The 24,782-nt window shown below is 40.9% G+C and overlaps 1 protein-coding gene across 1 annotated transcript in view; it reads left to right on the top strand.

Annotated features, from left to right (window-relative positions):
* Positions 1–24,782, top strand: part of LOC136965036 (CSC1-like protein 2) — a 76,828-nt gene that overhangs the window by 7,510 nt on the left and 44,536 nt on the right. The window contains exons 2-3 of the mRNA XM_067259019.1: positions 13,452–13,669; positions 15,884–15,963. Of these exons, the coding sequence (XP_067115120.1) occupies positions 13,478–13,669; positions 15,884–15,963 (272 nt within the window). The 5' untranslated portion in view covers positions 13,452–13,477. The remainder of the gene's footprint in view (positions 1–13,451; positions 13,670–15,883; positions 15,964–24,782) is intronic.

The following is a 24,782-nucleotide window of genomic DNA, read 5'->3' as shown; positions in this document are numbered from 1 at the left end:
AATTTTATGTATTTTTTCTGATCAGTTTCTTTTTAATTAGTTATTTGATGAAAAAAGGGTTAGTGTGTGTGCTTGCGATTGGGTCGGGCTAGTGTCAATCGGGACTTCGATACCGTGGCTCAACCACCCGATCACTACTGTGCAAACTCCGGCTTCAAATTAAATCACCAGCGCAAGATGGCAGCACCTGTATCCAGGATATAGAGTTGTTGCCCCTTGCTTGAGAATAACAAAATCGGCGTGGCCGAAGTGAAGTGCCGACTGTTCAATGTTATCCAAGTCACTGAACGAGGAAGAGACGTCGTAACTGAAGACCCGCCTTGACGAGTCACATACAGATTGCATTTCCATTTGAATTTTTGGTGCAAAAAGAGCATGGTGACAAGTAAATGATAATGCAGTGGACTGGGGGCGCTGTTTCGCTGCCACATTGAATTGCCATCTGAAAAATGCATTATAATTTAAATAAAGAGTAAAAAAAAAAAACATGGAAATATGAAATGCAATCATTCAAACGCTTTAATTGAAAACTTTATACAAAATAATTCAAACTGAATTGAGGATTGCATTGTCATTTGCATACTGAATTGCCATTTGACAACTGCTTCCCCTTTGAATTGCGGATTGCTTTGCCACTTTGCACATTGAATTGCCATTTAGAAAAATGCATTGCCAATTGAATAAAGAAACTTCCATACATGGCATTACATATTTCAGACACACTCCAAAGGAATGTTTTTACTGAACCAGTACTACCACATACCAAGTACTTTTTTCCCATGTGGAAATGCTTTTAATGGACTTTTCATAACAAAAAAAACATGCTAAATTAAACATGATCATGATAGGGTCAGATGGTAGCCTGGGTGCCAGCCGAACTTAGCCCTGCCCACAACATTTTTGGTCGGGAAGTTCGGTCTGGGGTTGCTCGGTTGGGGAAAAACCAAGCCCCCATCCCTCGCCCCTCGGCTTGAAGCAACGGCCCCGTTGGATGTAGGTGGTATTGTATTTCGTGTTTGACTTCCGACTCTTCCGGTCGTTTTTATTCTATTAACTCCAGTCAACATTTACAAAACTATCTCCCCCAATCATTTTTGTTCGATTCTCGAACCTGGCTCATACTACTAGCTTTTTAATAGAATAATTTTTCCTGATTTTTGCTAAGTTTGAAACCAATCCGAAGTGGGTAAACTAGCACCCCATTTATTTGCTTACGTCAATAAAAGTTGCCTGCAAATGTGCTCGCGGATACTAACAGGGCACGAGCACAAAAGTTCACATTGGCCGATAGCCGATTTACCTGGAGCTGAAAGAAATGGCTTGAGTTGCCTGCCCTGTTGTAGCAAGTTTAGCAAATGGTTGTCACACATACATGAAATGTTAATATAGTTTATTCCCGTTATTTTAAAATAGACATCGACAGCGCATTAATTTTGAAAGAGGAACAGAGAAACGCGATCAAGGCATTTGTCAATCAAAAATATGTTTTTGCCATCTTTCCTACGGGATTCGTCACATACTACATTGCTCTGATTGGTTGTAGGTCTATCCGATTGAGCGAAGAGGCATTTTTTTGTCCGGGTTCGGTTGAAACGCGCCCCATACTCACAGTAGGGCTGTCAAAATTGCTCAAAAATGACGTTCGAATATTCCTTTAAAAAAAAAAAACACATATTTTCGAATATATTCGAATTTCTGGTTGCCCATTAGGCACGTCAATAACAGGACAAATTAATACAACGAGATACAACTACTTGTATACTGTAGGTAGGCCTAATTTATTTAAGTTTACACATATTTAACAACATATAACCTACACAAAAATAAGTAAATTAACTAATGGTCAAGACCGCAGACCTTGGCCTCTCGCTCGCACACGCACTCTTTCTTTCTCTCTCTCTCTCTCTCCCGCACCATCGCGCTCTCTGCGCATAGCGGTGTAAAATGCACGACAACAATAAACAAATGCTGAGTTCTGATCAAGAGTTTTGTGCAAGCAATTTAAGGTCGCGATTCTTGTCCCAAATATGGCAGGCTTCATTCAGTGTTTGAAACAAATATTATCAAATTAATTGAAGTTTTACAGTATAGAACCGACATTGAACGCTCCGAGCGAGCTGTGCTGTGGTAAACATGGAGATGTAGTCTCAAGTTTCTAGTTGTTGAATGGTAAGCTAACTCTAGCTTACATAGCTTACACACTATTTTAGCTGTAGGCTCAACAAGTTTACCATAAACTGACCAAAATCCGAAATATTTCCAGACATCACTCTTTACATTTTTTGGGGTTACAATCACTTTCTCTGCTGCGGTCAAGCTGGGTTCTGCACTTTCTGCCATCTTCCACGCAAGTCAACTGTCAGCAGTGACGCTGAGGCGCGCGCCCACCCGCAAAGCAGACAGACGCAGTGCTGCTGCCGCGGTTGTGTTTTATTTTTGTAACTTTTTTTACATTCGAATATTATTTTTTACATTCGAATTTCTGTTATTAACCACTATTCGAATATATATTCGAATATAGAATATTCGTTGACAGCCCTAACTCACAGCCCAACGGAGCGGTATCAGACTCATATTCTGACTAGAATTATGAGTATGTCAAGGCTAGTCAGATGGCTGAGCGGTTAGGGAATTGGGCTATTAATCAGAAGGTTGCCAGTTCGATTCCCAGCCATGCAAAATGACGTTGTGTCCTTGGGCAAGGCACTTCACCCTACTTGCTTCAGGGGGAATGTCCCTGTACTTACTGTAAGTCGCTCTGGATAAGAGCGTCTGCTAAATGACTAAATGTAAATGTTTCATTCCACTACGCCACTGATACTACTGTATCTGCTACTGCTATTACTATCCCAACTATAATTTCAGCTACTAAAACTAATATTCTACTTCTTCTACAGTTTAACAGTTCAGCTTTCAGCTTCTCCCGCATTGTATTTAAGCTCTTACCATTGTTAGATGATGCAGTTCAGCTTCCTCTGCCTCTTTTGTGTGACTCACACATTTTTAAAATTCATTTCAGCTTTCAGTTTGCGGGTATTCTCATTTCTGTTTTTTCAGCAATTTTTAAAAATTCATTTCAGCTTTAAGCATTCCAACGCATTTTCAGCAAGAAATGAACTTTCTAGTTATTATTTATTTTCCCACCCCTAAGGATCCCTCAATATTTGGACTACATAGACAACGTCAGTGTCAAAAGGTTCGTCTTGGTAGCGATTGCGTTGCTTGTATTTTTATTTACGTTCCATTGCACGGTCTAAGTTTAAATTATGTTTTTGTGACGAAAAGTGAAGCTAATGGTGGCTAACTTGCTAGCCAATGTCACGAAAACATGCTTGACTACCTGTAGCAGAACATTAGTTTAGCAGCTCCTTAACTTCTGGGAGATAGCTAGGCTAACTATAGATTTACTGCCAGGCAGCTGCAGAAACCCCACAAGCAAAGAGGCCAGGGTGATAACTATTTACTAATTTTACCTTGTGATATGAAACATATGTGCAGTGTAATGTACAATATGAGCTGATATTATTAAGGAAGTACATCTACTTTCAGAAACAGTAGTCTACTATTTCACTGAAGCATTAGCATCATAACATTAGCCTCTGTTGCCCGGGCGACACATACGACAGCGGTCTGTGATGCATCTGTTTTCAATCGTTAAAATAAACATTCCTCACAAATACATTTTCCTTGTAGGTTTTATTATGACATTAGATTACAAATTAACGATTTGTTGGTGAAATTATCATTAACTGTGGTTTCAAACCAGTGTAGCTCACTGCAACGCTGTAGGCGGGACCAGAGCCCGTCTACCATATTAGACATTCCCTGGCAAGACACAGTAGAAAAAACAACAACTCCACAGCTGTTAAGGAAGCCAAACGGCGACAGAACATGTTCGGCACTACCCTTACTTAAATCAAAAGTCTTTCAATTGGTGAAACTATCTGACTACTAACCTGAACTTCAATGCGACAGCATAAACTTTGTCAACCTGTTCACGAAAGTCTCTTAACCCTTGTGTTATCTTCGGGTCATTCTGACCCATCAGTCATTGTGACCCACCGTCGTATTGCGACAAATTTACCTCCTACAAAAACAAAGTGAAGCATTTTCTTTTAACTGTCGGGCTGTCTCAGACCCCCCACATTGCAATGGTTAAAAGAAAATTATTTTTATTTGTTTTTGTATTGGGTAAAATTGGGTAAACACAACGGTGGTTCGTTATGAACCTTTGGGTCATGTGACCCGAAGGCAGCACGAGGGTTAAATGACAGAATTGCCCATTTTAAAGTGAAGTAGGTAGTACATTCTGAGTGTTCCCTTCGATCTAGCTAGTTAGCTAGCTTGCACGGGCATTTTTCTCCCGTTTGCAGCACTAACAAGTTATGGACAGATGAGGGAAAATTGTGTCCCGTTTTCTCATTTAAAGATCCTGTAAAGTGGAATTGAAAACGAGTTTCATCACACCACAGAAGAATGTGTTGTTAACTACCCATCCAAGTTCGAATGAAAAAAAACACAGACAAGTATGTTAAATTAGGCTTTGAAATCGTGAGAAAATCAGCAGTCTTCTCTGCTTGAGACTGGGGGGGGCGTGTCGCCTGAAGTCGCTGAAGCTCCGCCCCCCCACTGGAAGGCGCCGCCTGTCTCAAGTACCTACGACCCAGATTATTTGTTCAATGAGTGAAACATACAGATGCATATAAATTAAGCTTGTTCCCCTGAGCTGTAACACTGGAGTAAAAATGGACACCAGAGACAGCAGACAGTGAGCTCTCAAACTACTTCTAGCACATTAGCTAGGCTACCATTTCACCAAAATACCATCATTATACACCGAGTAATATCAAGCTAGCGGTTTTCACTTTCTCATAGCAGATATACCTCTGGAAAAGTTATCTAGAATAATTATAACAAGCACACAGAACTGAGTGATGAACTGCTGGCGGCGGTGGATGGTCCAGGTGCGACCGGAGGAGGAACGGCCAGGAGGGCGATGCTCGGTACGGCTCCGCGCTGCAAGAGAAGCCGTGTGTCCATGAACCCCGTCCCTCTCTGGTCCATGTTAAAACTATCCGCCGTAAAATTGTCACTGCAGAGGCGGCTGTTGGAGTTGATGCGAAGCTTTCCATCAGCGTGGCTCTTCACAAAATCAATCCACCTATTTTTCCTTTCCTCATTACTATGGAAATTAAATAGCGTTGCAGCTGAAGTTCTTGCCTCCAGGTAAGATGCAGTTGCGGGTGGAGGAAGACATCCTGAAGCTAGCTAGCTAGCTGATGTAGGCTACAATAACAGTACTGCAGGATGAGCCATTCAGTGATTTGACGTAGATGGGTCAAAATGACGTAGATAGGTAATTTTTTGGCTCCGCCCATTAAAACCTGATCTGAAGACGGAAGAGAAACTGTTCTACGGTCTAACTCCACTTTTCAGTGCGACAAAGTTTTCGCGCTTTGCACATGCTTTCAGGAACTCATTTCACACGTATATACTGTACTGAGAAGCAAATCATGGAATTTGCTGTACAGGATTTTTAATAGAATAAAAACGACCGGACGAGTCAGGTAGCAAATCGGAAATGCACCTACATCCACCGGGGCCGTTGCCTCAATCCGAGGGGTGGGGGTCTGGGGAGGATACAACGTTTTTGTGGCAAAAAGTGCCTTGTGTGCACAAAGGGAACTTTGTACTAGCGTCAGCACATGTTAGCAACGACGCATAGATACGACGTGCATAGATGTGCTAGTAAGAGACTGTTGCACAGTAAGTATCGTATCGTGCCTAGGTGTACTAGCAGCATCATACATTTAAGCAATTCAAGACTTGCATGTACAGTAAGTAATTTCACATTAAATAATGTATTTAAACTCAAGCTTGTGTGGTGCATCGCTGTCTTCAATGCCACAGCCTAAACTTTGTCAAAAGAAACGTTTTTAATTTCCGGCACATTCAGTGAAGTTTGGCTAGCAACAGCAGCTAGGCTAGCTTGCTCGTAGCACAATTCAGCTTCTCCATGCAGGGCTCTAGACTGAGACCAAATGGTCGCTTTTGTCTTTGTTACTGACAATGACCGCTTGCAGCAAACTTCTTTTGAATGAGCCATTTCCCCCTAAATAAATATCAAGCTTATTTACGTGTTTGGGGGCATATTTTCAGTTAACAGATGGTACTGTTTGAATCACGATTCCATCTGAAAAATACTGCCGGTGACAACGTTGTTAGAATAGCTTGTTTCAAAGGGGGTTCGTCTTGTTTCATAATGAACGGATCCATCTGCAACCGCCGCAAGCAAGCACACCCTACAATTTCCCCAGAAATTGTACCCTCTCTAGTTATACATCTTCTTCTGCCATGGGAGTCTATGGCAGCCCCTAGAACCGCATGGTCAGAAGTTGTGAAATTTGGCACACTCTCTTTAGGACTCCCATTCGATCCCTCTAGCGCCACCAATGGGTCAAAGTTGAAGGTATGTTTACACGTTACTTTTGAACCATATGCCGCATTTTCCAAAATGAGGTATCGTTGGATTCCCTGGATCAAGACGAGTTCAACGCACTCTGACGTCATACCCAGTTATATAGATTCTCTGCCATTTTGAATGTTAAAGGGGTGATTGACTGGGTTTTTGGGGTATTTCACACTGTTCTTTAAGGTCTCCGAATAGTTTATGTAACATTGGTTGGGCTAAAAATAGCCCGGGTGCTGTTCTATGCCCCCTGATACATCCAGTGAAATTTTCCCAGGAGAAAACGCTAAGTTTTCTACTTTTATGGTATGCTCATGAATATATAGATGAGCTGCGCACTGATTGGTTGGTTGGTTTACAAAGAGTGAAGCTGCGGAGCAAAGACGCACTCTGTGGAAGAAATTGGGATTTCCTGTGTACTTACATTATTCACTAATCAATAGAACTAGTCATTGGATACTAGTTAGTACGTTCTCATGTAAGCTTGCTCTTAATAAGAGTATATTGTGTCTATGTGTCAGGTTAATAGATGTTCGGGGTCAGGAGAAAGTACTGGCTAAACGTCCCTTGTCATGACTACAAGGAGAGCTCCAACTATGAACACTCTAGTGTGAGAGTTTTCATGTGTTGGGAGCAGTGAATCTCTTTCTCTGAGACTGTTGTAACGTCATTACTGCCTGACTGTCACTATCTATGTTTACATTCTTGTGCCCTATAAAAGATGGTCCTCTGGCTTTCAGAGCGGAGAGAGACCAGCTGGGCCCCGTTCGTCGTAAGGGTTGAAGCTAAGTTAATCAATTGTCCCTTTAGCCCGTTAACATTAGCGAGATGAGTGAGAACAGCAAATATCGGTTCGTCAACGGCTGATCCGCATCCAAATCATGTGGTTAATTTCAGTCAGGCTAAACTTATCAGTGAAATTGCACGTGCACGTCCTACTTCAAAAGGCAGGAAAGGTCGATCACCAAAACCGTGATTTTCTAACGGTATGATGGCAGAAAAGACAGAAGAGAGAGCGGTGATAGGCTATTCTCGCCATCCGAGCAAACTATTATAATGAGTCTCTACGAAGACAATAAGCATATTATCATGGCCAAGTCAAACACCGCCACCGCTGCCAGAGCAAGACAAGCAGCTTGGCAAAAAATTGCCGATAAGCTAAATGAGAAAGTTTTGGGGAAATGTATAGGCTCATCTTAAGTGCCTCATTACCCCAATCAATCAGATCACATTTCTTTAAATGTGCCTGCTGGTATAGGCTTAATGGAAATTAATAATCGAATGAGATCTTGCTAGCGAAAACTAGAGAGGATACAATTTCTGGGGAAATTGTAGGGTGTGCTTGCTTGCGTCGGTTGCACAGGGGTCTGTATATTTTATATAAAAATGCATCGGGCCTACTTATTATTTATAAAGATTACATAGATTTAAAAGCATCTTTTTTTTGCTGCTCATTTACAACTCAAAATACGAGTGAAGTGTAGAATGAAATATGATGTCTTCTCATTTCCCCTGCAAGAGGCAGCTGACAGGCTGAATCAAAACGAATACATTTGGAAGACCGGTGTAAAAATGGACCTAATCTCTATGACTTAAACGTCCTTTTAAGTTGTCCCTTCTCGTGATATTTTCAGGCATTTAGCCTACTCATATTGCATTCATTCATTAATAAAGAACCCCCTTTGAAGATTATTCTACGACTTTACCGGCAGAAGATAGAATCGCGATTCAAACAGTACCATCTGCTAACTGAAAATATGCCCCCAAAAACGTAAATAAGCTTGACATTTATTTAGTGGAAAATCGCTCATTCATAAAAAGCTCACTGGTAGCGATCATTGTCAGTAACAACGCAAAATGCGATATAGCCCTGTGTGGAGAAGCTGCCCCGGTAAATTCTACTACTACAGTACAGTACTAGACTACTGCTGTGTTCGTCTTGGTAGCGATTGCGTTGGTTGAATTCGATTTAACGTTCCGTTGTACGGTTTAGGCTGAAATTAATTATTTTCATGAACAGATTGACAAAGTTTAGGCTGTGGCAATGAAGTTCAGGTTAGTAGTCAGATTGTTTCAACTATTGAAAGACTTTTGAGTAAGGGGAGTGCCGAACATGTTCTGTCGCCGTTTGACTTGAACAGCTGAGGAGTTTTTGTTAGCTACTCACACTAGTGTCTCGGGTAGGCTACAGCGTTGCAGTGAGCTACACTGGTTTGAAACCACAGGTAATGGTAATTTCACCAACAAATCGTTTACTAATGTCAGAATAAATCACACAACGAAAATGTATATGTGAGGAATGTTTATTGAAAACAGATACATCATAGACCACTGTAGTATGTGTTGCCCGGGCAACACAGGCTAATGTCATGATGCTAATACTTCAGTGAAATAGTAGACTACTGTTTCCGAAAGTAGATGTACTTCCTTAATAATACCAGCTTACATTGTACATTACACATCACAATTGTGTGTCATATCACAAAGTAAAATGAGTAAATAGTTATCACCCTGGCCTCTTTTCTTGTGGCGTTTCTGCAGCTGCCTTGCAGTAAAGCTATAGTTAGCCTAGCTATCCCCCAAGTTAACAGATGCGAAACGAATGTTCTGCCAAAGGTAGTCACGCGGGTTTTCGTGACGTTAGTGACGTAGTGACGTTAGTAACGTCAGTGACTGTGGCTAGCAAATTAGCCACCGTTAGCTTCACTTTTCGCCACAAAAACTTAACTTCAGCCTAAACCATGCAACGGAACGTAAATTCCAATAGAAGCAACTCAATCGCTACCAAGACGAAACTTTTGACACCTACTTTGTCTATGTAGGCCAAATATTGACTGAGTTTTAGGGGGGCAAAAAGAATAATAAAAATAATAATATATATGTGAGAGAACAAAGGTTGTGCCCTTGCCGAAGGCAAAGCACACCCAATAATGATCTCAACTCTTTCAGAATAAGTAGGCTAGATAAAAACAAGGCCAGAGTATCTAATTGATACGAATTCATAGACAATTATGAGGATATATGTAGGCTACTGCGCTTATATCATGTACTATATATGTGTATATGCATGTAGGCCTATGTGTAAATCCCTCTTTGATTTCATTGACTGGGACATGGCCAGGGAATATGATGAATTGATTCATCAGCTGGTTAAGCGCCAAGTACACTTTTCTTACAGCAACGCATGCTGCGGCTTTGCCAATGTTTTTTGCATCGCCTATACTGTATAAAAATTTAGCCTATAGCCTACCTGACGCAAAAAAACTCAAGGCTATGCGGTCAGAAGCACAGTTAAAGTTTCAAGTAGCTTTATTGTCAATTTCTTCACATGTCAAGACATAAACAGGAATCGATATGACGTTTCCCACTCTCCCACAGTGAAACATATAAAAAGCACAGGCACAGGTAAGACATTTCGTAAAACATAGCGTTACATATTCACATACAGCAGCATTAGCTCATAATAAAGCATAAAGCTTGCTGCGGCATGTGATATTTGCAATGTACGGCCCGAGAAGGTCTTGCAAATAAATGAGTCCTTGTCGGCTGAATCGATATCGCTCAAACAAGAACTCATCCGTGTGAAATAAAGGATCTTGGCAATCGCGAAGAACTCTATTGGTATGGAAAGCTAATCAAACTAAAATATAGCTCCTTGGTCAACTGGGTCTCTCAAAAAGGGAGCTGCCATGTTATTTTCCGGGTGTGTGGCAAGCTTATCCAGCTACACTTACGTTAGCCTGCTCTGGAGCAGGTTAGTGCTAATTGATGTTACTATGGTGATTTATCGAAAGTTGCTTCCACGAACCAAAAAGAGGGGCGTTTCTTTTTTTATCTTAGCCTGAAAATTAGCTCGCTAAACCGCTTAGCGAGCTACGACGAATACCCCCCAGGTTGAGACCTAAGCTTGGTGTTGTCATTTATGGTCAGAAGACTGGTTTTCTCTCCCAATCTGAAGATTGATAATACTTATTAAAATCCAGAACTCAACTGAACTTAGTCACTCCGTTTATGAAGAGACGGATAAACACTTTCTTCATCAACTCACGCCAAACAGCACTCACTGAAACAACGAATACAAACGTACAAATAAATCTATTGTGTCTACACAACAATGTTTTAAACAGATTGACTAAATATCATTTGAAATGATTACGTTAGTTGTTTCCACTTCCGTTGTCGAAGCAAACAGGATCGCCTTAGGTGGGTAAAGTTAGCACTACAGCTTAGCAAACAAACTATCGTGATTCAACTCAGCTTCAGTTAGCTTTATCTTGCTAAAAAATCTAGACAAACATGCATCTTGAATTGTAGAATTACATGACAACACGGGTTATTTATTTGAATGAAACACAATCAGGAACATGAAATAACGTTAGCCCCATTGCCAATAAACAAGGCTAAATCATCACACATTCTACCTATGCTCTTGCGTTAGCAAGCTAAACTAGTGTACAGTAGGTGTTTTCGCTATCTAGCTGTTCTTGCATTCCTTGCAAATCAGCGCTAATAAAAAGCAGATGAGCTACAGTCTAGCTAACATTGACTAGACGGGCATGGGTGATGTTTATGATCCCTGTGCAGTTTGACCCTCGACACATTTGTGCGAACCATTTCACCAAGGACGGTTTTTAAAACCTGGGACAATGTAAAGCAGGATTTGCTATGAAGCTGTTGCTGAAAAGAGTTGCGTTCATCACAACCGCAAGCTGTAGTATGATTTTGTCGGTAACACTAATTAGCAATCCTAACGTATCCTGTATCTAGCACCTGCCTTTCTCCAGTTCTTTCAAATAGATAATCTAGACAGGCGTTAGCAATAGGCTAGACTGCTATTCGTTTTCGGGCAATTCTTTTCGGAAGCTTCCCTTCTAAAGCCGACTACAGCTAGTCTAGCTAGAGTCATTTGCTAAGTAAGGTATGTTGATGTGTTTAGAAAAGTATTTAGCATTCTACCTATGCTAGATACAGGAGACGTTAGCATTGCTAATAGGCTAACTGTTAGCGACAAAATCATACAGCTTTCGTTTGTGATGAGCATACGGTTCGAACAGCACCTCTTTTCAGCAACAGGCTTAGCAAATCCTTCTTTAAATTGTCCAATGTTTTCATTCAAAACTGTCTTTGGTGAAATGGTTCGAGCAAATGAATAAATGAGTATCGAACTTCACAACATAAGCCATGCCCGTCGAGTGTCTGGTTCCTTGGGAAGATTATGAAAAGTGTCAGCATTCCCTGTACAGCATGGAACACTGCATTTACCACCGTAGTCCATTTTCATTATGCTATAAAAACGTTCTTCTTTGTAACTCTGTGGAAGTACTCAGCAGCACGCAGCACATTTTTGGGCGTGACCAAGGTACAGACAAGAGCCAAAAAAGGTGGAGCCTTTGGGCTTTTGAGAGGCAGTTAGAACCGAAACTGTACTGTACTGTAGCTAGTGGTAAGTGCCAGTGGAGCGAGTGGTACGTGACAGTGGCTAGTGGTACGTGACAGTAGCTAGTGGTACATGCCAGTGCCTCCACTGGCACGTGACAGTGGCTAGTGGTACGTGCCAGTGCCTCCACTGGTACGTGACAGTAGATAGTGGTACATGCCAGTGCCTCTACTGGCACCTAGTGGTACGTGCCAGTGGAGCTAGTGGTACATGAGTAAACTAGATAGCTACCAGCTAACATTAATTCCAACCCCCCTAGCAAACTTTGTTTTTGGACCTCAGTATTTTTCTAACTCTGCGTACGGCCTTGGTCCATAGCCGTATTATCATCTCTCTAATAATGCCAGTAATCTGTCTGTCTGTCTGCCTGTGTGTTTTTAGAATGGGATTTTAGAGCAGCGAGTTTCCAACGATTATCTCAAGAACCGGTCACTCTGAAAAGTTCCTATTTTGCAGGTGTCCATTTTATAATCCAACAGTTGTTGTGTCTTATTTATGCGAATGCCATACAGAAAATACAATATTATTTTACAGCATTGCATAACAAGGAAAAAATACAAATGTTAATGTAAAAATAGCAACCTTTAGGCAGAACTGTCTCAACCATTGTAAATGTAATGACATCTGTTATTAACTAAATGTCTAGATGTTTGTGGTGGTAAGACAATTTAACAGAGAACCAATATAATACATATTGATCAACATGATATGAGCAATTGATAACATAGGAAACAGCAGAGAGAAGGCTTATGAAGGCTTCATAATCATTTGCACAACAATATGTTTATAATTGAGACATCTTTTATGATGTGCATAAGTGATTAGAATATAATCTATTCAATAGATGATGTGGAGGTTGATCAATTACTTCAGTTATGACAGATTTTCAATTGGGATCTGAGAAATATAGGCACCAAAGCTACTGAGAAGAACTGTCATCACCAGCTGCATCACGGGCACTGCACTATCTATAATTCCAGAAATCTGTGTGTCTCACCGACATCATCCCGAGCACTGTGCACTATCTATAGTTCAAGTGATCTGTATTTGTGTGTTTCACTGACATCTTAATCACCGACTGCATTGCGGGCACTGTGCACTAGTTTATTTAATTGCAATGGGTTTGTAGTTTTAGCTTGATGGAGTAAGAGATTAATAAAATCTGGTTTGGGTAACTAATAAACTGTTATTTATTTCTAACGTTATTTGGCTAAATCATGCTAGTCCAAACCACTATTATTATTGACAAGATATGCTCAAATGTATCAGCCTACCTTTAGACAATGTGTGCAAGGTGGTGGGGGTGGGGTATTTTCACTTGAAATTACTCCTGAAGAAACAATTTCTTAATTTGTAGATTTGCATTGTCTTGTGTCTTTGATGACAAAAAATGCTTAAATAGCAATCAAGGGCCACTAGAACTTTACTTCCTAGCATTCAAATAGCAATCTCAAGATTTTTCTCTGCCTAGTCAGGCCTCTTTCACTGATAACAGTGTACTTCTGTGTTGGTCACCTAATTCTGCCTCTTTCCTAACCCCAATAGGTTCTCAGAAGGATGCTGCAGTGAGCATGCTCAGAGTGCTCTTCATTACCATGGCTATATATGGCAGTGGCCAGCCCTGTGTGGGCCCGGACAACTGTTCCACCAACAGTGAGTCCATGGATTACTGCTACTCGGCACGCATCCGAAGCACTGTGCTCCAGGGCCTACCGTTCGGAGGGGTCCCCACTGTCTTAGCTCTGGATTTCATGTGTTTCCTGGTGAGTCTGCCTTCAGAGAACTATCCTGGATTCCAGTAAATCACCCCAACCCCAGCAGTTTACAGCATGTTTGTGTACTCCTTCCCAGGCTGTACAAACTGGGTTGGTGTCAACATGAACTTGGGGAGGTTGAACATTAATTGGGTGTGCTCACGCCTTTGGCGGCCACAACCTTTGTTCTCTCACATATATATTATTTATTATTCTTTTTGCCCCCCTAAGGATCACTCAATATTTGGACTACATAGACAACGTTGGTGTCAAAATGTTTGTTTTGATCACGATTGCGTTGCTTCTATTGGTATTTACGTTCCGTTGCAAGGTTTAGGCTGAACTTCAATTTCTGTGGCAAAAAGTGCCAAGTGTCAACAAAGGGTACTCAGTGCTACGTCACAACGTCAGCACTGGCTAGCAACGACGCATGGATACAACGTGCATAGATGTGCTGTTGCACAGCGAGTATCGTATAGTGCCGTGGTGTACTAGCAGCATCATACATGTACATACAAATCAAGACTTGCATGTACAGTAAGTAATGACACATTAAAGAATGTATTTAAACTCAAGCTTGTGTGGTGCGTCGCTGTCTTCAATGCCACAGCCTAAACTTTATGTCAAAATGTTCTCATTTCCGGCGCTTTCAAACAATCCGCTCACTCAGTGAAGTTTGGCTGGCCACCGCAACTAGCTTGCTCGTAGCAAACCTCTTTTGAATCAGCCATTTCCCCCTAAATAGATGTCAAGCTTATTTACGTTTTTGGGGGCATATTTTCAGTTAGCAGATGGTACTGTTTGAATCGCAATTCCATCTGAAATACTGCCGGTGACAACGTTGTTACAGTAGCTTGTTGCAAAGGGGGTTCTTAATGAATTATGCAATATGAGTAGGCTAAATTCTTGAAAAATGTCACTAGAAGAGAAAAACTTAAGGGGACGGACCCACCTGCAACCGATGCAAGCAAGTACACCCTACAATTTCCCCAGAAATTGTACCCTCTATAGTTCTCACTGCAGTAAGGAAATGGCGGCTGCAAATAAGAGTTTGTTCAAGGTAGAGGGGTACATTTTCCGGATGGTGTTTCTTACTTTGCCACAGAGCCTTCCTCACCGCCTCCAAATGTAAAAATTTGGGGTAGATTAGAAGAATCCTTTATTTATCTCACACAAATGTGGCACACACACACGTGCAGGGAATGGCAGAACACACACACGTATTTATCTGCATTTATCCCATGCTGCTGTCCTTCCTCCGATGGCAGCCAGGTGCAGTGGGCAGCCATATTCGCGGTTCCCAAAGCAGGAGAGTGATCTTTTCTGTGTGTTTTTTATTGGGGTTATTTGTGGAGGAAACTTAAGGTGACAAAGCATGGGTCAAACCAGGGTCATCTTCAAGGGACAAGCCACAATCTTAAGAAAACAAAGGAAAATAGTAGAGACTATTTTGAAATTGTAACGTGAAAGTATTGGCACCATTTGTAACGGCTGACCTCTAAGCCATGCTGTTTCATTGGGCATGAGCTCTTGCAATATACTGCATGAGCACAGTACTAACTTGACCCACTTCAAAATATTTTCAAACAATGTCTGTCAGTGCCTCTTTGCATAGAACAGCTGAGCAGTGCAAACCCAGGTTCAATGTCCTCATACAGAGGGGCAGGAGAAGTTGGCAGCCTCATGGAATGGAAACCTCTGTGCTTCACATAGATGGCTTTGGTGCTCAATAAATACATGTTTTTACATCGATTTATGTTCTTTTTACAGTCTCAGAATTGAGAATTGCGTTAGAAATTGCTGATGAAGAGGCCATTTGGGAGGAGTGCTCTCATGTGCTCCGCCAAACACCTCCTGTGATCTGTACCACCCTCTCCATTGCGAATTTTGCTGAATCTCATACACCTGAGAACCTGAAAAACGGAAATAACTGGAGTGTTAGCATTTAGATAGCTGTGAAGGTACCAGCATAATAGAGCCATAATAAGTCCAACTGTAATGCCCGATAACACTTTTATCTAAAACCACAACCCTACCATACTATATATTTAATACTATTTTCATACCACTGTGCATGTATGTGTTTGGAGTGGAGCACCATGACTTTGACCCCTTTTATTTGTCGGGCATGTTTAGTAACAAGTGGAAAGCAGTCTTCTTAGTTTGTTTGAGAAGCGAGTTTTACTAACGGTGTCATGGTTTTCTTCCCTTTTGTGTTTTCAGGTGCTTCTCTTTGTCTTCTCCATTTTACGAAAGGTGGCCTGGGATTATGGGCGTTTGGCTCTGGTTACTGATGCTGACAGGTATTGATCCATTTCTGTAAAATAATTCCTCAATAAAATATTACTGACAATGCCTCCATACTCTATCTGGCTTTTTAAATTGGCATTTCGTTCAGTTCAATCAGATCTCTTTCAGTAAATGTTGTGCGGTTGGTCAAGATTAATTAAAAAAGTTTGTAGTTTTGTATTCTTAGTACTGTAGGTTTGTGCTGAACTGTTCTTAGCTGAATGATTGTGACTGTGTGCTTAAAATACTAGCCTTTCACTAGACTTTTGGTGTCCATTGCTTTTGATTTCCATGTTATTCTGGTTCAGTTAAGATAAATATGAATAATAATAATAATAAGAAGAACATAATATGAAATAAGAGGTATTTACGTAGGTGTCATACAATCATCCAATATAATTTTTGTAAAAGCAGACGATCATCTTCTCGTTATTAGGGCTGCAACAACGAATCGATTAAATCGATTAAAATCGATTATTAAAAGCGTTGGCAACGAATTTCATTATCGATTCGTTGTCGCGCGATTATTACGCCACTCAATATGTTGCAGAGATGTTTGAGTATTAAAAAAAAAAGTTTAGTTGAGCGCGGAGCGGAGGTAGAGGAAAGGCCATCGGAGAGACGTTGTTGAGTAACGTTGTTCTGAAACACATGGCGGAGGCAGAGAAATCAGTACGACCCAAGGTGTGGGAGCATTTCACACTAAATACATCGAAACAGTGTGTTAATTGACCGAGGTGAAGTTAGTTTCATATTCGACATTCGTCTCACATTCGGAACACGCTACTTTGCAGCATCACGTTAGGGACCGGGTGAAAACAACCCATACCACTTTGAAAAATGATAATATTTTTAGGAATATAAAACCTCAAACAGACACCAGAGTATCTTAACAATGTGTGGTATAAATAAAATGATAGAAAATCACTAATCTTTGAAAATAGCTTAATCCTCGCAAATCTTAACTTTTTTCAAAATTGTGTCAACAAATCTTAAATATAAACCAGATTATTCTAATAAAGTCTGGCCTACTTCCACAACCTTTCAATTTTCAATAAAGTTTTAAACAAAAATCAAATAAATCTGCCGACAAACGGGACACATTTTCTCGCCTCCACCTCTGTTGTCAGAACCTCGATCTCACAGTCACCGTAAATAACGTTCATTTTTGGTGCTGCGTTTATTCGAGGACGGCTTTTATTCGAAGAAATACGGTAATTCAGACAACGAAATGACCTCAGGAGCGTATTTATAGTCCATCTGCATATTCATTTATGGGAGGAGGAAAGGCGGGGTCAGTGGCTCGTTCACGTGCGGTTTTATACATGGGAATATTTATGTGCGTAGGTACTTTTTGAGTTTTGGCCGTACGCCATCTTCTGGTACGAAAGGTGCGCAATCCTTTATACATGAGGCCCCAGGACTGCGAAGTGTCTCTCCTACGTCTCACCCCCTGTCTGGTCCCGTCAGGCCCTTTACCAAGAGGCCTCAGCAATCAGAATGTGAATTATTTTGGGGCGATGTGGAGCTCCAATGCTGATGGGTTGCTTTCATGTGCTGCGTTCAGAATCAACACCCCTCTCAAATATTGCACTACTATTGCGCTACCTCTGAAGAAAGTGGATGTTTCTGTTAATATGTTAACCCTTGTGCTGCCTTCGGGTCACATGACCCAAAGGTTCATAACGAACCATCGTTGTGTTTACCCAATTTTACCCAATACAAAAACAAATAAAGATAATTTTCTTTTAACCTTCGCAATGTGGGGGGTCTGAGACAGCACAACGGTTCAAAGAAAATTATTCACTTTGTTTTTGTATGCGGTAAAATTGTCGCAATACGACGGTGGGTCACAATGACCCAAAGATAACACAAGGGTTAATACATTACATGGATGAATTATAGTCCTAGTGCTATGCAGTGTTCCATGCATACAGCAGCACATGAAAATGTTTAACAATATATCGTGGAACAATATTTTGCAATACAAATTTTTTACAATATGTATCGTAAAGTCGTAGACGTCCGTTTGATCCTATTGGTTGAGCTACCAGCACGCGACCTGCTCTGCACCTGTGTCATGCGTGCATTCATTGCATTCACAGAAATCACTTACATTTACATTATATTTATTCATTTAGCAGACGCTTTTATCCAAAGCGACTTCCAAGAGAGAGCTTTACAAAGTACATAGGGGTATTGCGGGTAGCCAAAACATGCGGGTAGCCAAAACATGAAGCACATATTGTGAACAACCAAAATAAGTGCCAAAGGGAAGAACCATAAGAGCATGTAGTTAAACAAGTTACAATTAAACAACATGAATCGCTATAAGTACAAGTGTACCTGTAGAAAAGCAAGCAACAGTAAAACATATTTCACAGCCAGTACAACAATTTAAATCAGTTACCACTAACCAACAAGAGCAACAAGACCTTAAGCAAGAGTCATTGTGATCCTTGAGGAAACTAACATGAACTTGAACAGAGTTAACTAAATTGTATGTACAACAAATAAAACTAGAGAGGCTACATTTTCTGGGGAAATCGTAGGGTGTGCTTGCTTGCGTCGGTTGCAAATGGGTCAGTTTATTAACTGTAATTTTTACAACTGATATTTTATATAAAAATGCTTGCTTATTATTTATGAAGATTGCATCGATTTAAAAGCATACATTTGTTGCTGCTCATTTACAATTCAAAATACTAAAAGTGAAGTGTAGAATGAAACGGTTGTCTTCTGATTTCCCCTGCAAGAGGGAATAGTGATAGCCTCAGTTCAAAAGTTGGATCAACCGAAGATATTGTTGGGCAATCCTGTGTAAAAATTGTCCTAATTCCATGACTTAAACGTCACCTGAAGTTTTTCCCTTCTAGTGATATATTCAAGTATTTAGCCTACTCATATTGTATTAATTCATTAGGAATGAATTTGAAAAAGCTGGAACAAGCTGAACCCCCTTTAAAACAAGCTATTCAAACAACGTTGTCACTGGCAGTATTTCAGATGAATCACGATTTAAATAGTACCATCTGCTAACTGAAAATATGCCCCCAGAAACGTAAATAAGCTTGACATTTATTTAGGGGGAATTGGTTAATTCAAAAGAAGTTTGCAGGAAGCGATCATTGTCAGTAACAAAGCCAAATGCGACCATTTGGTCTCAGTCTAGAGCCCTGCGTGGAGAAGCTGACCCTGGTAAATTGTGCTACGAGCAAGCTAGCTGCTGGTGCTAGGCAAACTTCACTATTGGGATTGTTTGAATGCACAGGAAATGAAAAACAGTTCTTTATGTATATTTGAGTCCACACATTCGTAGATATAGCCCTACGTTTCATCTAAACCCCTAAAAAAGCTGTGTTGCTCATTCCACGAATGCACGATCTTTACAAGTTGTACCTCGTTGTAAAGGTGACTAATCAGACATTCCAACTATATAAAATACAATACCAATTGGTATTATTGAAGGGGAGGAATAATCGACCGATATAACGTTTTCGAACTTTTTTTGAGGGGTTTATATGGAAACAGATTACACAATTTCCCCTCATCTGTCCATATCTTGTTAGTGCTGCAGACGGGAGAGAAATGCCCGTGCAAGCTAGCTAACTAGCTAGATCGAAGGGAACGCTCAGAATGTACTAGCTACTTCACTTTAAAATGGGCAATTGTGTAATTTAAGAGACCTTCCTGAACAGGTTGACAAAGTTTATGCTGTGGCATTGAAGTTCAGGTTAGTAATCAGATAGTTTCACCTATTGAAAGACTTTTGATTTAAGTAAGGGGAGTGCGGAACATGTTCTTTTGCCGTTTGGCTTCCTAAACAGTTGTGGAGTAGTGATGTGTTGTTCGTGAAAGATTTGTTCATTTTGAACGAATCCTTACAAGGAGTAACGAGTCTTCTCAAAGAGAGATTCGTTCATTTTCTCGTGGCCGTGCATCGGGAGAGGTAACTGTTTTCTCTACTAAACCAATGCAGGTCACATGAAAAAGGATCCAAAGACTCCTACAAAGACCCAGTCGGGAAATGAACGAATCATTTCTGTTTCCTCTAGCTACCAGTACTGAGCCTATGCAGGTCACGTGAAAAAGGATCCAAAGACTCGTACCCGGCAGAGGAACGAAACATTGATCCGAAACATTAGGTCCGTTCGACATGGACTGACTTCATGCAGCGCCGCAGGCGGCTGCAGGCGGCTGACTTGAAACAGTGAATTCCTGACTTTTTGTCCGACTTGAGACAGCGCCGAGGTTAGGTCACTGAGACGTAGCCATCAAAGTACCATGAGATCGATTCGAGAACAGCCGGCTGTGTAGCCGAGCGCATTTTCTCAAGAGAAACTGCACAGGTTCTAATGACGACAGCTATTTCATGATTGGCCAGACTCACACACGACAACTTTGACGGGTGTTTTGTAATTATTCTGACACCTTCAGTTTCGCCAATGCTCAAATCCGGACCAAACAGTACAATTGAATTTAAAATGTGTTGAAGAAAGGGTTTTAGTCCGCCTCTTCACTAACGGAAAGACTAAGTTTAATTATAAATAAAGTAAAGTAAGCAAACAGCGCTTGATTGGCCATGACTGACGTCAACGCAGCAAACCACGAGAAGCTGGGGGGTATTTGTCGTAGCTCGTTAAGCGGTTTAGCGAGCTAATTTCCAGGCAAAAATAAAAAACGCCCCTCTTTTTGGTTCGTGGAAGCAACTTTCGATAAATCACCATAGTAACATATCAATTAGCACTAACCTGCTCCAGAGCAGGCTAACGTAAGTGTAAGCTGGATAAGCTTGCCACACCCCCGGAAAATAACATGGCAGCTCCCTTTTTGAGAGACCCAGTTGACCAAGGAGCTATATTCTAGTTCGATTAGCTTTCCATACCAATAGAGTTCTTCACGATCGCCAAGATCCTTTACTTCACACAGATGAGTTCTTGTTTGAGCGATATCGATTCAGCCGACAAGGACTAATTTATTTGCAAGACCTTCTCGGGCCGTAGCCTACATTGCAAATATCACATGCCGCAGCAAGCTTTATGCTTTATTATGAGCATGCTGCTGTATGTGAATATGTAACGCTATGTTTTAGGAAATGTCTTATCTGTTGTGCCTGTGCTTTTTATGTTTCACTGTGGGAGAGTGGGAAACGTCATATCGATTCCGTTTTTATGTCTTGACGTGAAGAAATTGACAATAAAGCTACTTGAAACTTTAACTGTGCTTCAGACTCTGCATAGCCTTGAGGTTTTTTGCGTCAGGTACATTTTTATACAGTATAGGCAATGCAGAAAGCATTGGCAAAGCCGCAGCATGCGTTGCTGTAAGAAAAGTGTACTTGGCGCTTAGCCAACTGATGAATCAATTCATCATATTCCCTGCCATGTCTGAGTCAATGAAATCAAAGATGGATTTACACATAAGCCTACATGCATATACACATAGTACATGATATAAGCGCTTTCAGTACATATATCCTCATAAGTGTCTATGAATTCGTATCAATTAGATACTCTTTGGCCTTGTTTTTATCTACTTATTCTGAAAGAGTTGAGATCATTATTTTAGCTAGCAAGATCTCATTCGATGATTAATTTCCATTAAGCCTACCACCAGCAGGCACATATAAAGAAATGTGATCTGATTGATTGGGGTAGTGAGGCACTTAAGATGAGCCTATACATTTTCCAAAAACTTACGCAGCTTATCGGCAATTTTTTGCCAAGCTACTTGTCTTGCTCTGGCAGCGGTGTTTGACTTAGCCATGATAATATGCCTATTGTCTTCGTAGACAATCATTATAATAGTTTGCTCGGATGGTGAGAATATCACCGCCCTCTCTTTCGTCTTTTCCGCCATCGTACCGGTAGAAAATCCCGGTTTTGGTGACTGACCTTTCCTGCCTTTTGAAGTAGGACGTGCACGTGCAATTTCCCTGATAAGTTTAGCCTGATTGAAATTAACCACATGATTTGGATGCGGATCATCCGTTGACGAACCAATACTTGCTGTTCTCACCCATCTCGCTAATGTTAACGGGCTAAAGGGACAATTGATTAACTTAGCTTCAACCCTTACGACGAACGGGGCCCTGGAATGTCCGACTTCACAGAGCCGTTTTTAACTCCTACCCGACTGCAAGCGGCTACTCTTGCCGGTCGTTTCATGCAGTCCATGTCGAACGCACCTATTGATTCGAGGACTCGGTCGGGAGGTGAACGATTCGTTCATCTGCCGGGTACGAGTCTTTGGATTCTTTTTCACGTGACCTGCATAGGCTCAGTACTGTAGCTAGATAAAACAGAAAGTATTCGCTCATTTTGACTGGGTCTTCGGATACGGATCTTTGGATTATTTTTCATGTGACCTGCATACGCTCAGAAGAGGAAACAGAAATTGATTTGTTTGCCTTGTTCACTTTCGCGTGACTAGGTTTAATAAGACGTGAATGATATTCGTTCACAAGTAATAATTACAGGTTTCATTATTTTAACTTTTTTGTACTTTACAGTTCAGTACTTACAGTTCAGTGCAGCGTAATTGTTTGCCGTGATAATCGGTAAATGTTAGTGTGATAATAAATGACCTAGCTACTACTTGCTACATGCTTCGTTAGCCAAACAAATGTCCTGATGCACGTAACTCTGTCAGGCTATTGCATTTTGTACTTCTGTCGATCAATTTATTGTTAGTTACTGCATCCATTCAGCAACGAAGTGTAGTACTTACCCTTTCCGTTTTGAGTTAATGTAATGCGTTTTTGAGTTATGTAATGTCGTGTCCCATTTGGGGGAGCGTGTCTTTGTATTGGGGGGAGGTGAGCAAGTCATCCTATTTGGGGGGAGTTGACTCGTATTTGGGGGGAGTGTTTTCATTTGTGGGATGCACTCATGTTAGTGGGTGTGATTTGCACTTCAGGGCCACCGTACTAAATGGCTAAATGTCTCTTTCGCTTGATTGTCGTTGAGAGATCTCAGATTTGATTGTACTTTTTGCATGTTCAACATGGATTATAGGTCGAAAGTTGAATGAACAAGTAATTATGTCCTTTTGATTTCATGCAGGATGAGTCGTTGTTGCCCATAACACGCTAGCATTCTGCTAATGAATGCTGATTGGTTAGTAAAGGACTGACTACGACCAGAGATCCCGCTTGATGGCATCCGAAGCAGAATCAGAATGTCAAAGCATTAGCAACAACATTAGCAAACCAAAACTCTTTCTAGCATGTGTATTGACAGGGAGAGCCTAACCTGTCAGTTGTGTTGTCGATGCATCGAGAGAGAAAAGGAAGTGACCAGAGCTTGCCGTAAAGCAGTATCTCTGGTTGTACGATGTGTATGACGTCATTGACATTTTAAAAGGCTTTTTAGAACAGAAAGGCGACTTTTAAAAAATCTAACACCCAGCAGTGTGTATTTTTTTGCCTCTCTTTTTGAATTCAGAATTCAAATTACTAGACAAAAAATTATATCCTGAGAAGTGGATTTTGAGGGGTATAGCTCCATAGACCTCCATTTATTCTGCACTCGCTCGTTAGTGCCCTCATATGGAACTAGAGTGGAACTGCAACCAGTTCAGAACCCGGAAGTTTCCAGAGAGTGGCAGTTCTCCCTATATTAGACATTCTCTGGTTCTGCTACAAGTAGTCACATGTGTTTTCGTGACGTTAGTGACGTTAGTAACGTCAGTGACTGTGGCTAGCAAGTTAGCCACCATTAGCTTTACTTTTCGGCAGAAAAACTTAATTTCAACTTAAACCATGCAACGGAACGTAAATAAATATACAAGCAACGCAATCACTACCAAGACGAACCTTTTGACACCGAGCTTGTCTATGTAGTCCAAATATTGAGTGATCCTTAGGGGTGGGAAAAGAAACAATAATAATAATAATAAATATATATGAGAGAGAACAATGGTTGTGCTCTCGCCGAAGGCTTGAAATGCTAACATTTCCACTATGCATTTATTAGTTTTTCCAAGAAAGCACACTCACATCCTAAGGATATGTTGCATAAGATGCTTTGCTTTAAAGCATGTGCCTGGATATTCATCAGTACTCTCTCATTCTCGTTCATCACTTCATGTTAATGCTAAGCTCTGTATTATTGCTGCACTTGATTCCCCTCAAGGGAACGTCTTAAGGAAGTTCCAGCTCTTGTTCCTCTGTGGCAGGGGGAATACACAGCCTCTTAAACAGGCTGCAGCTCAGCCTGAGCTGTCTAGTTCCCCCGCATTGTCACATCTCAATGCCAAGACTAAAATAAAAATGTCTCCTGCTGGCTTGGGCCACTTGGATTCACTAGACGGAATTAAAACAAGAACACACACATTGCCTTTCCAGGGAAAGAGGTTTTATTGTGAATTATTTGATTGACTCTGCCATCACTATTAGTGTTTAATAACTGGAGTTTTAGTTTGTTTTTAATAAGTTTCCATACAATACATTCCCTTGTATTTCTCTGTGTTAGCCCTATGTTTGAGTCTTCTCCCATCAATACTGTATATCCTAGAACACGCTGAGACTAGTTAATACCCCAAAGTCAGCAAAGTAATTTGCTTAGAGGGAAACATATGCATGCTTTCTCATGAGACAGTGGAATAAGACAAACCAAAGCAGTGCAATGCAAAAAAGGTGACGTGTGAAAAAAGATGGTCTTTATGATCAAGTTGTTTTGTGATGACATGCTCATGGGCAGGCTGGTATGGTTCCATTTGCAGCACAGGTTCTCTTGACTGTTTGCATTATATTGGACGGATTCGTTGAATTTATAGTATTCCGAAGGCTGTGGGTGCTGAAAACAAGTCACCGCCAGAAGAGTAGGTGGCG

This window comes from Osmerus mordax, chromosome 21, assembly GCF_038355195.1.
Source record: "Osmerus mordax isolate fOsmMor3 chromosome 21, fOsmMor3.pri, whole genome shotgun sequence".
Taxonomy (NCBI): Eukaryota; Metazoa; Chordata; class Actinopteri; order Osmeriformes; family Osmeridae; genus Osmerus; species Osmerus mordax.
The sequence above is the reverse complement of the archived record's forward strand: the minus strand, read 5'-3'. Positions and strand labels throughout refer to the sequence as shown.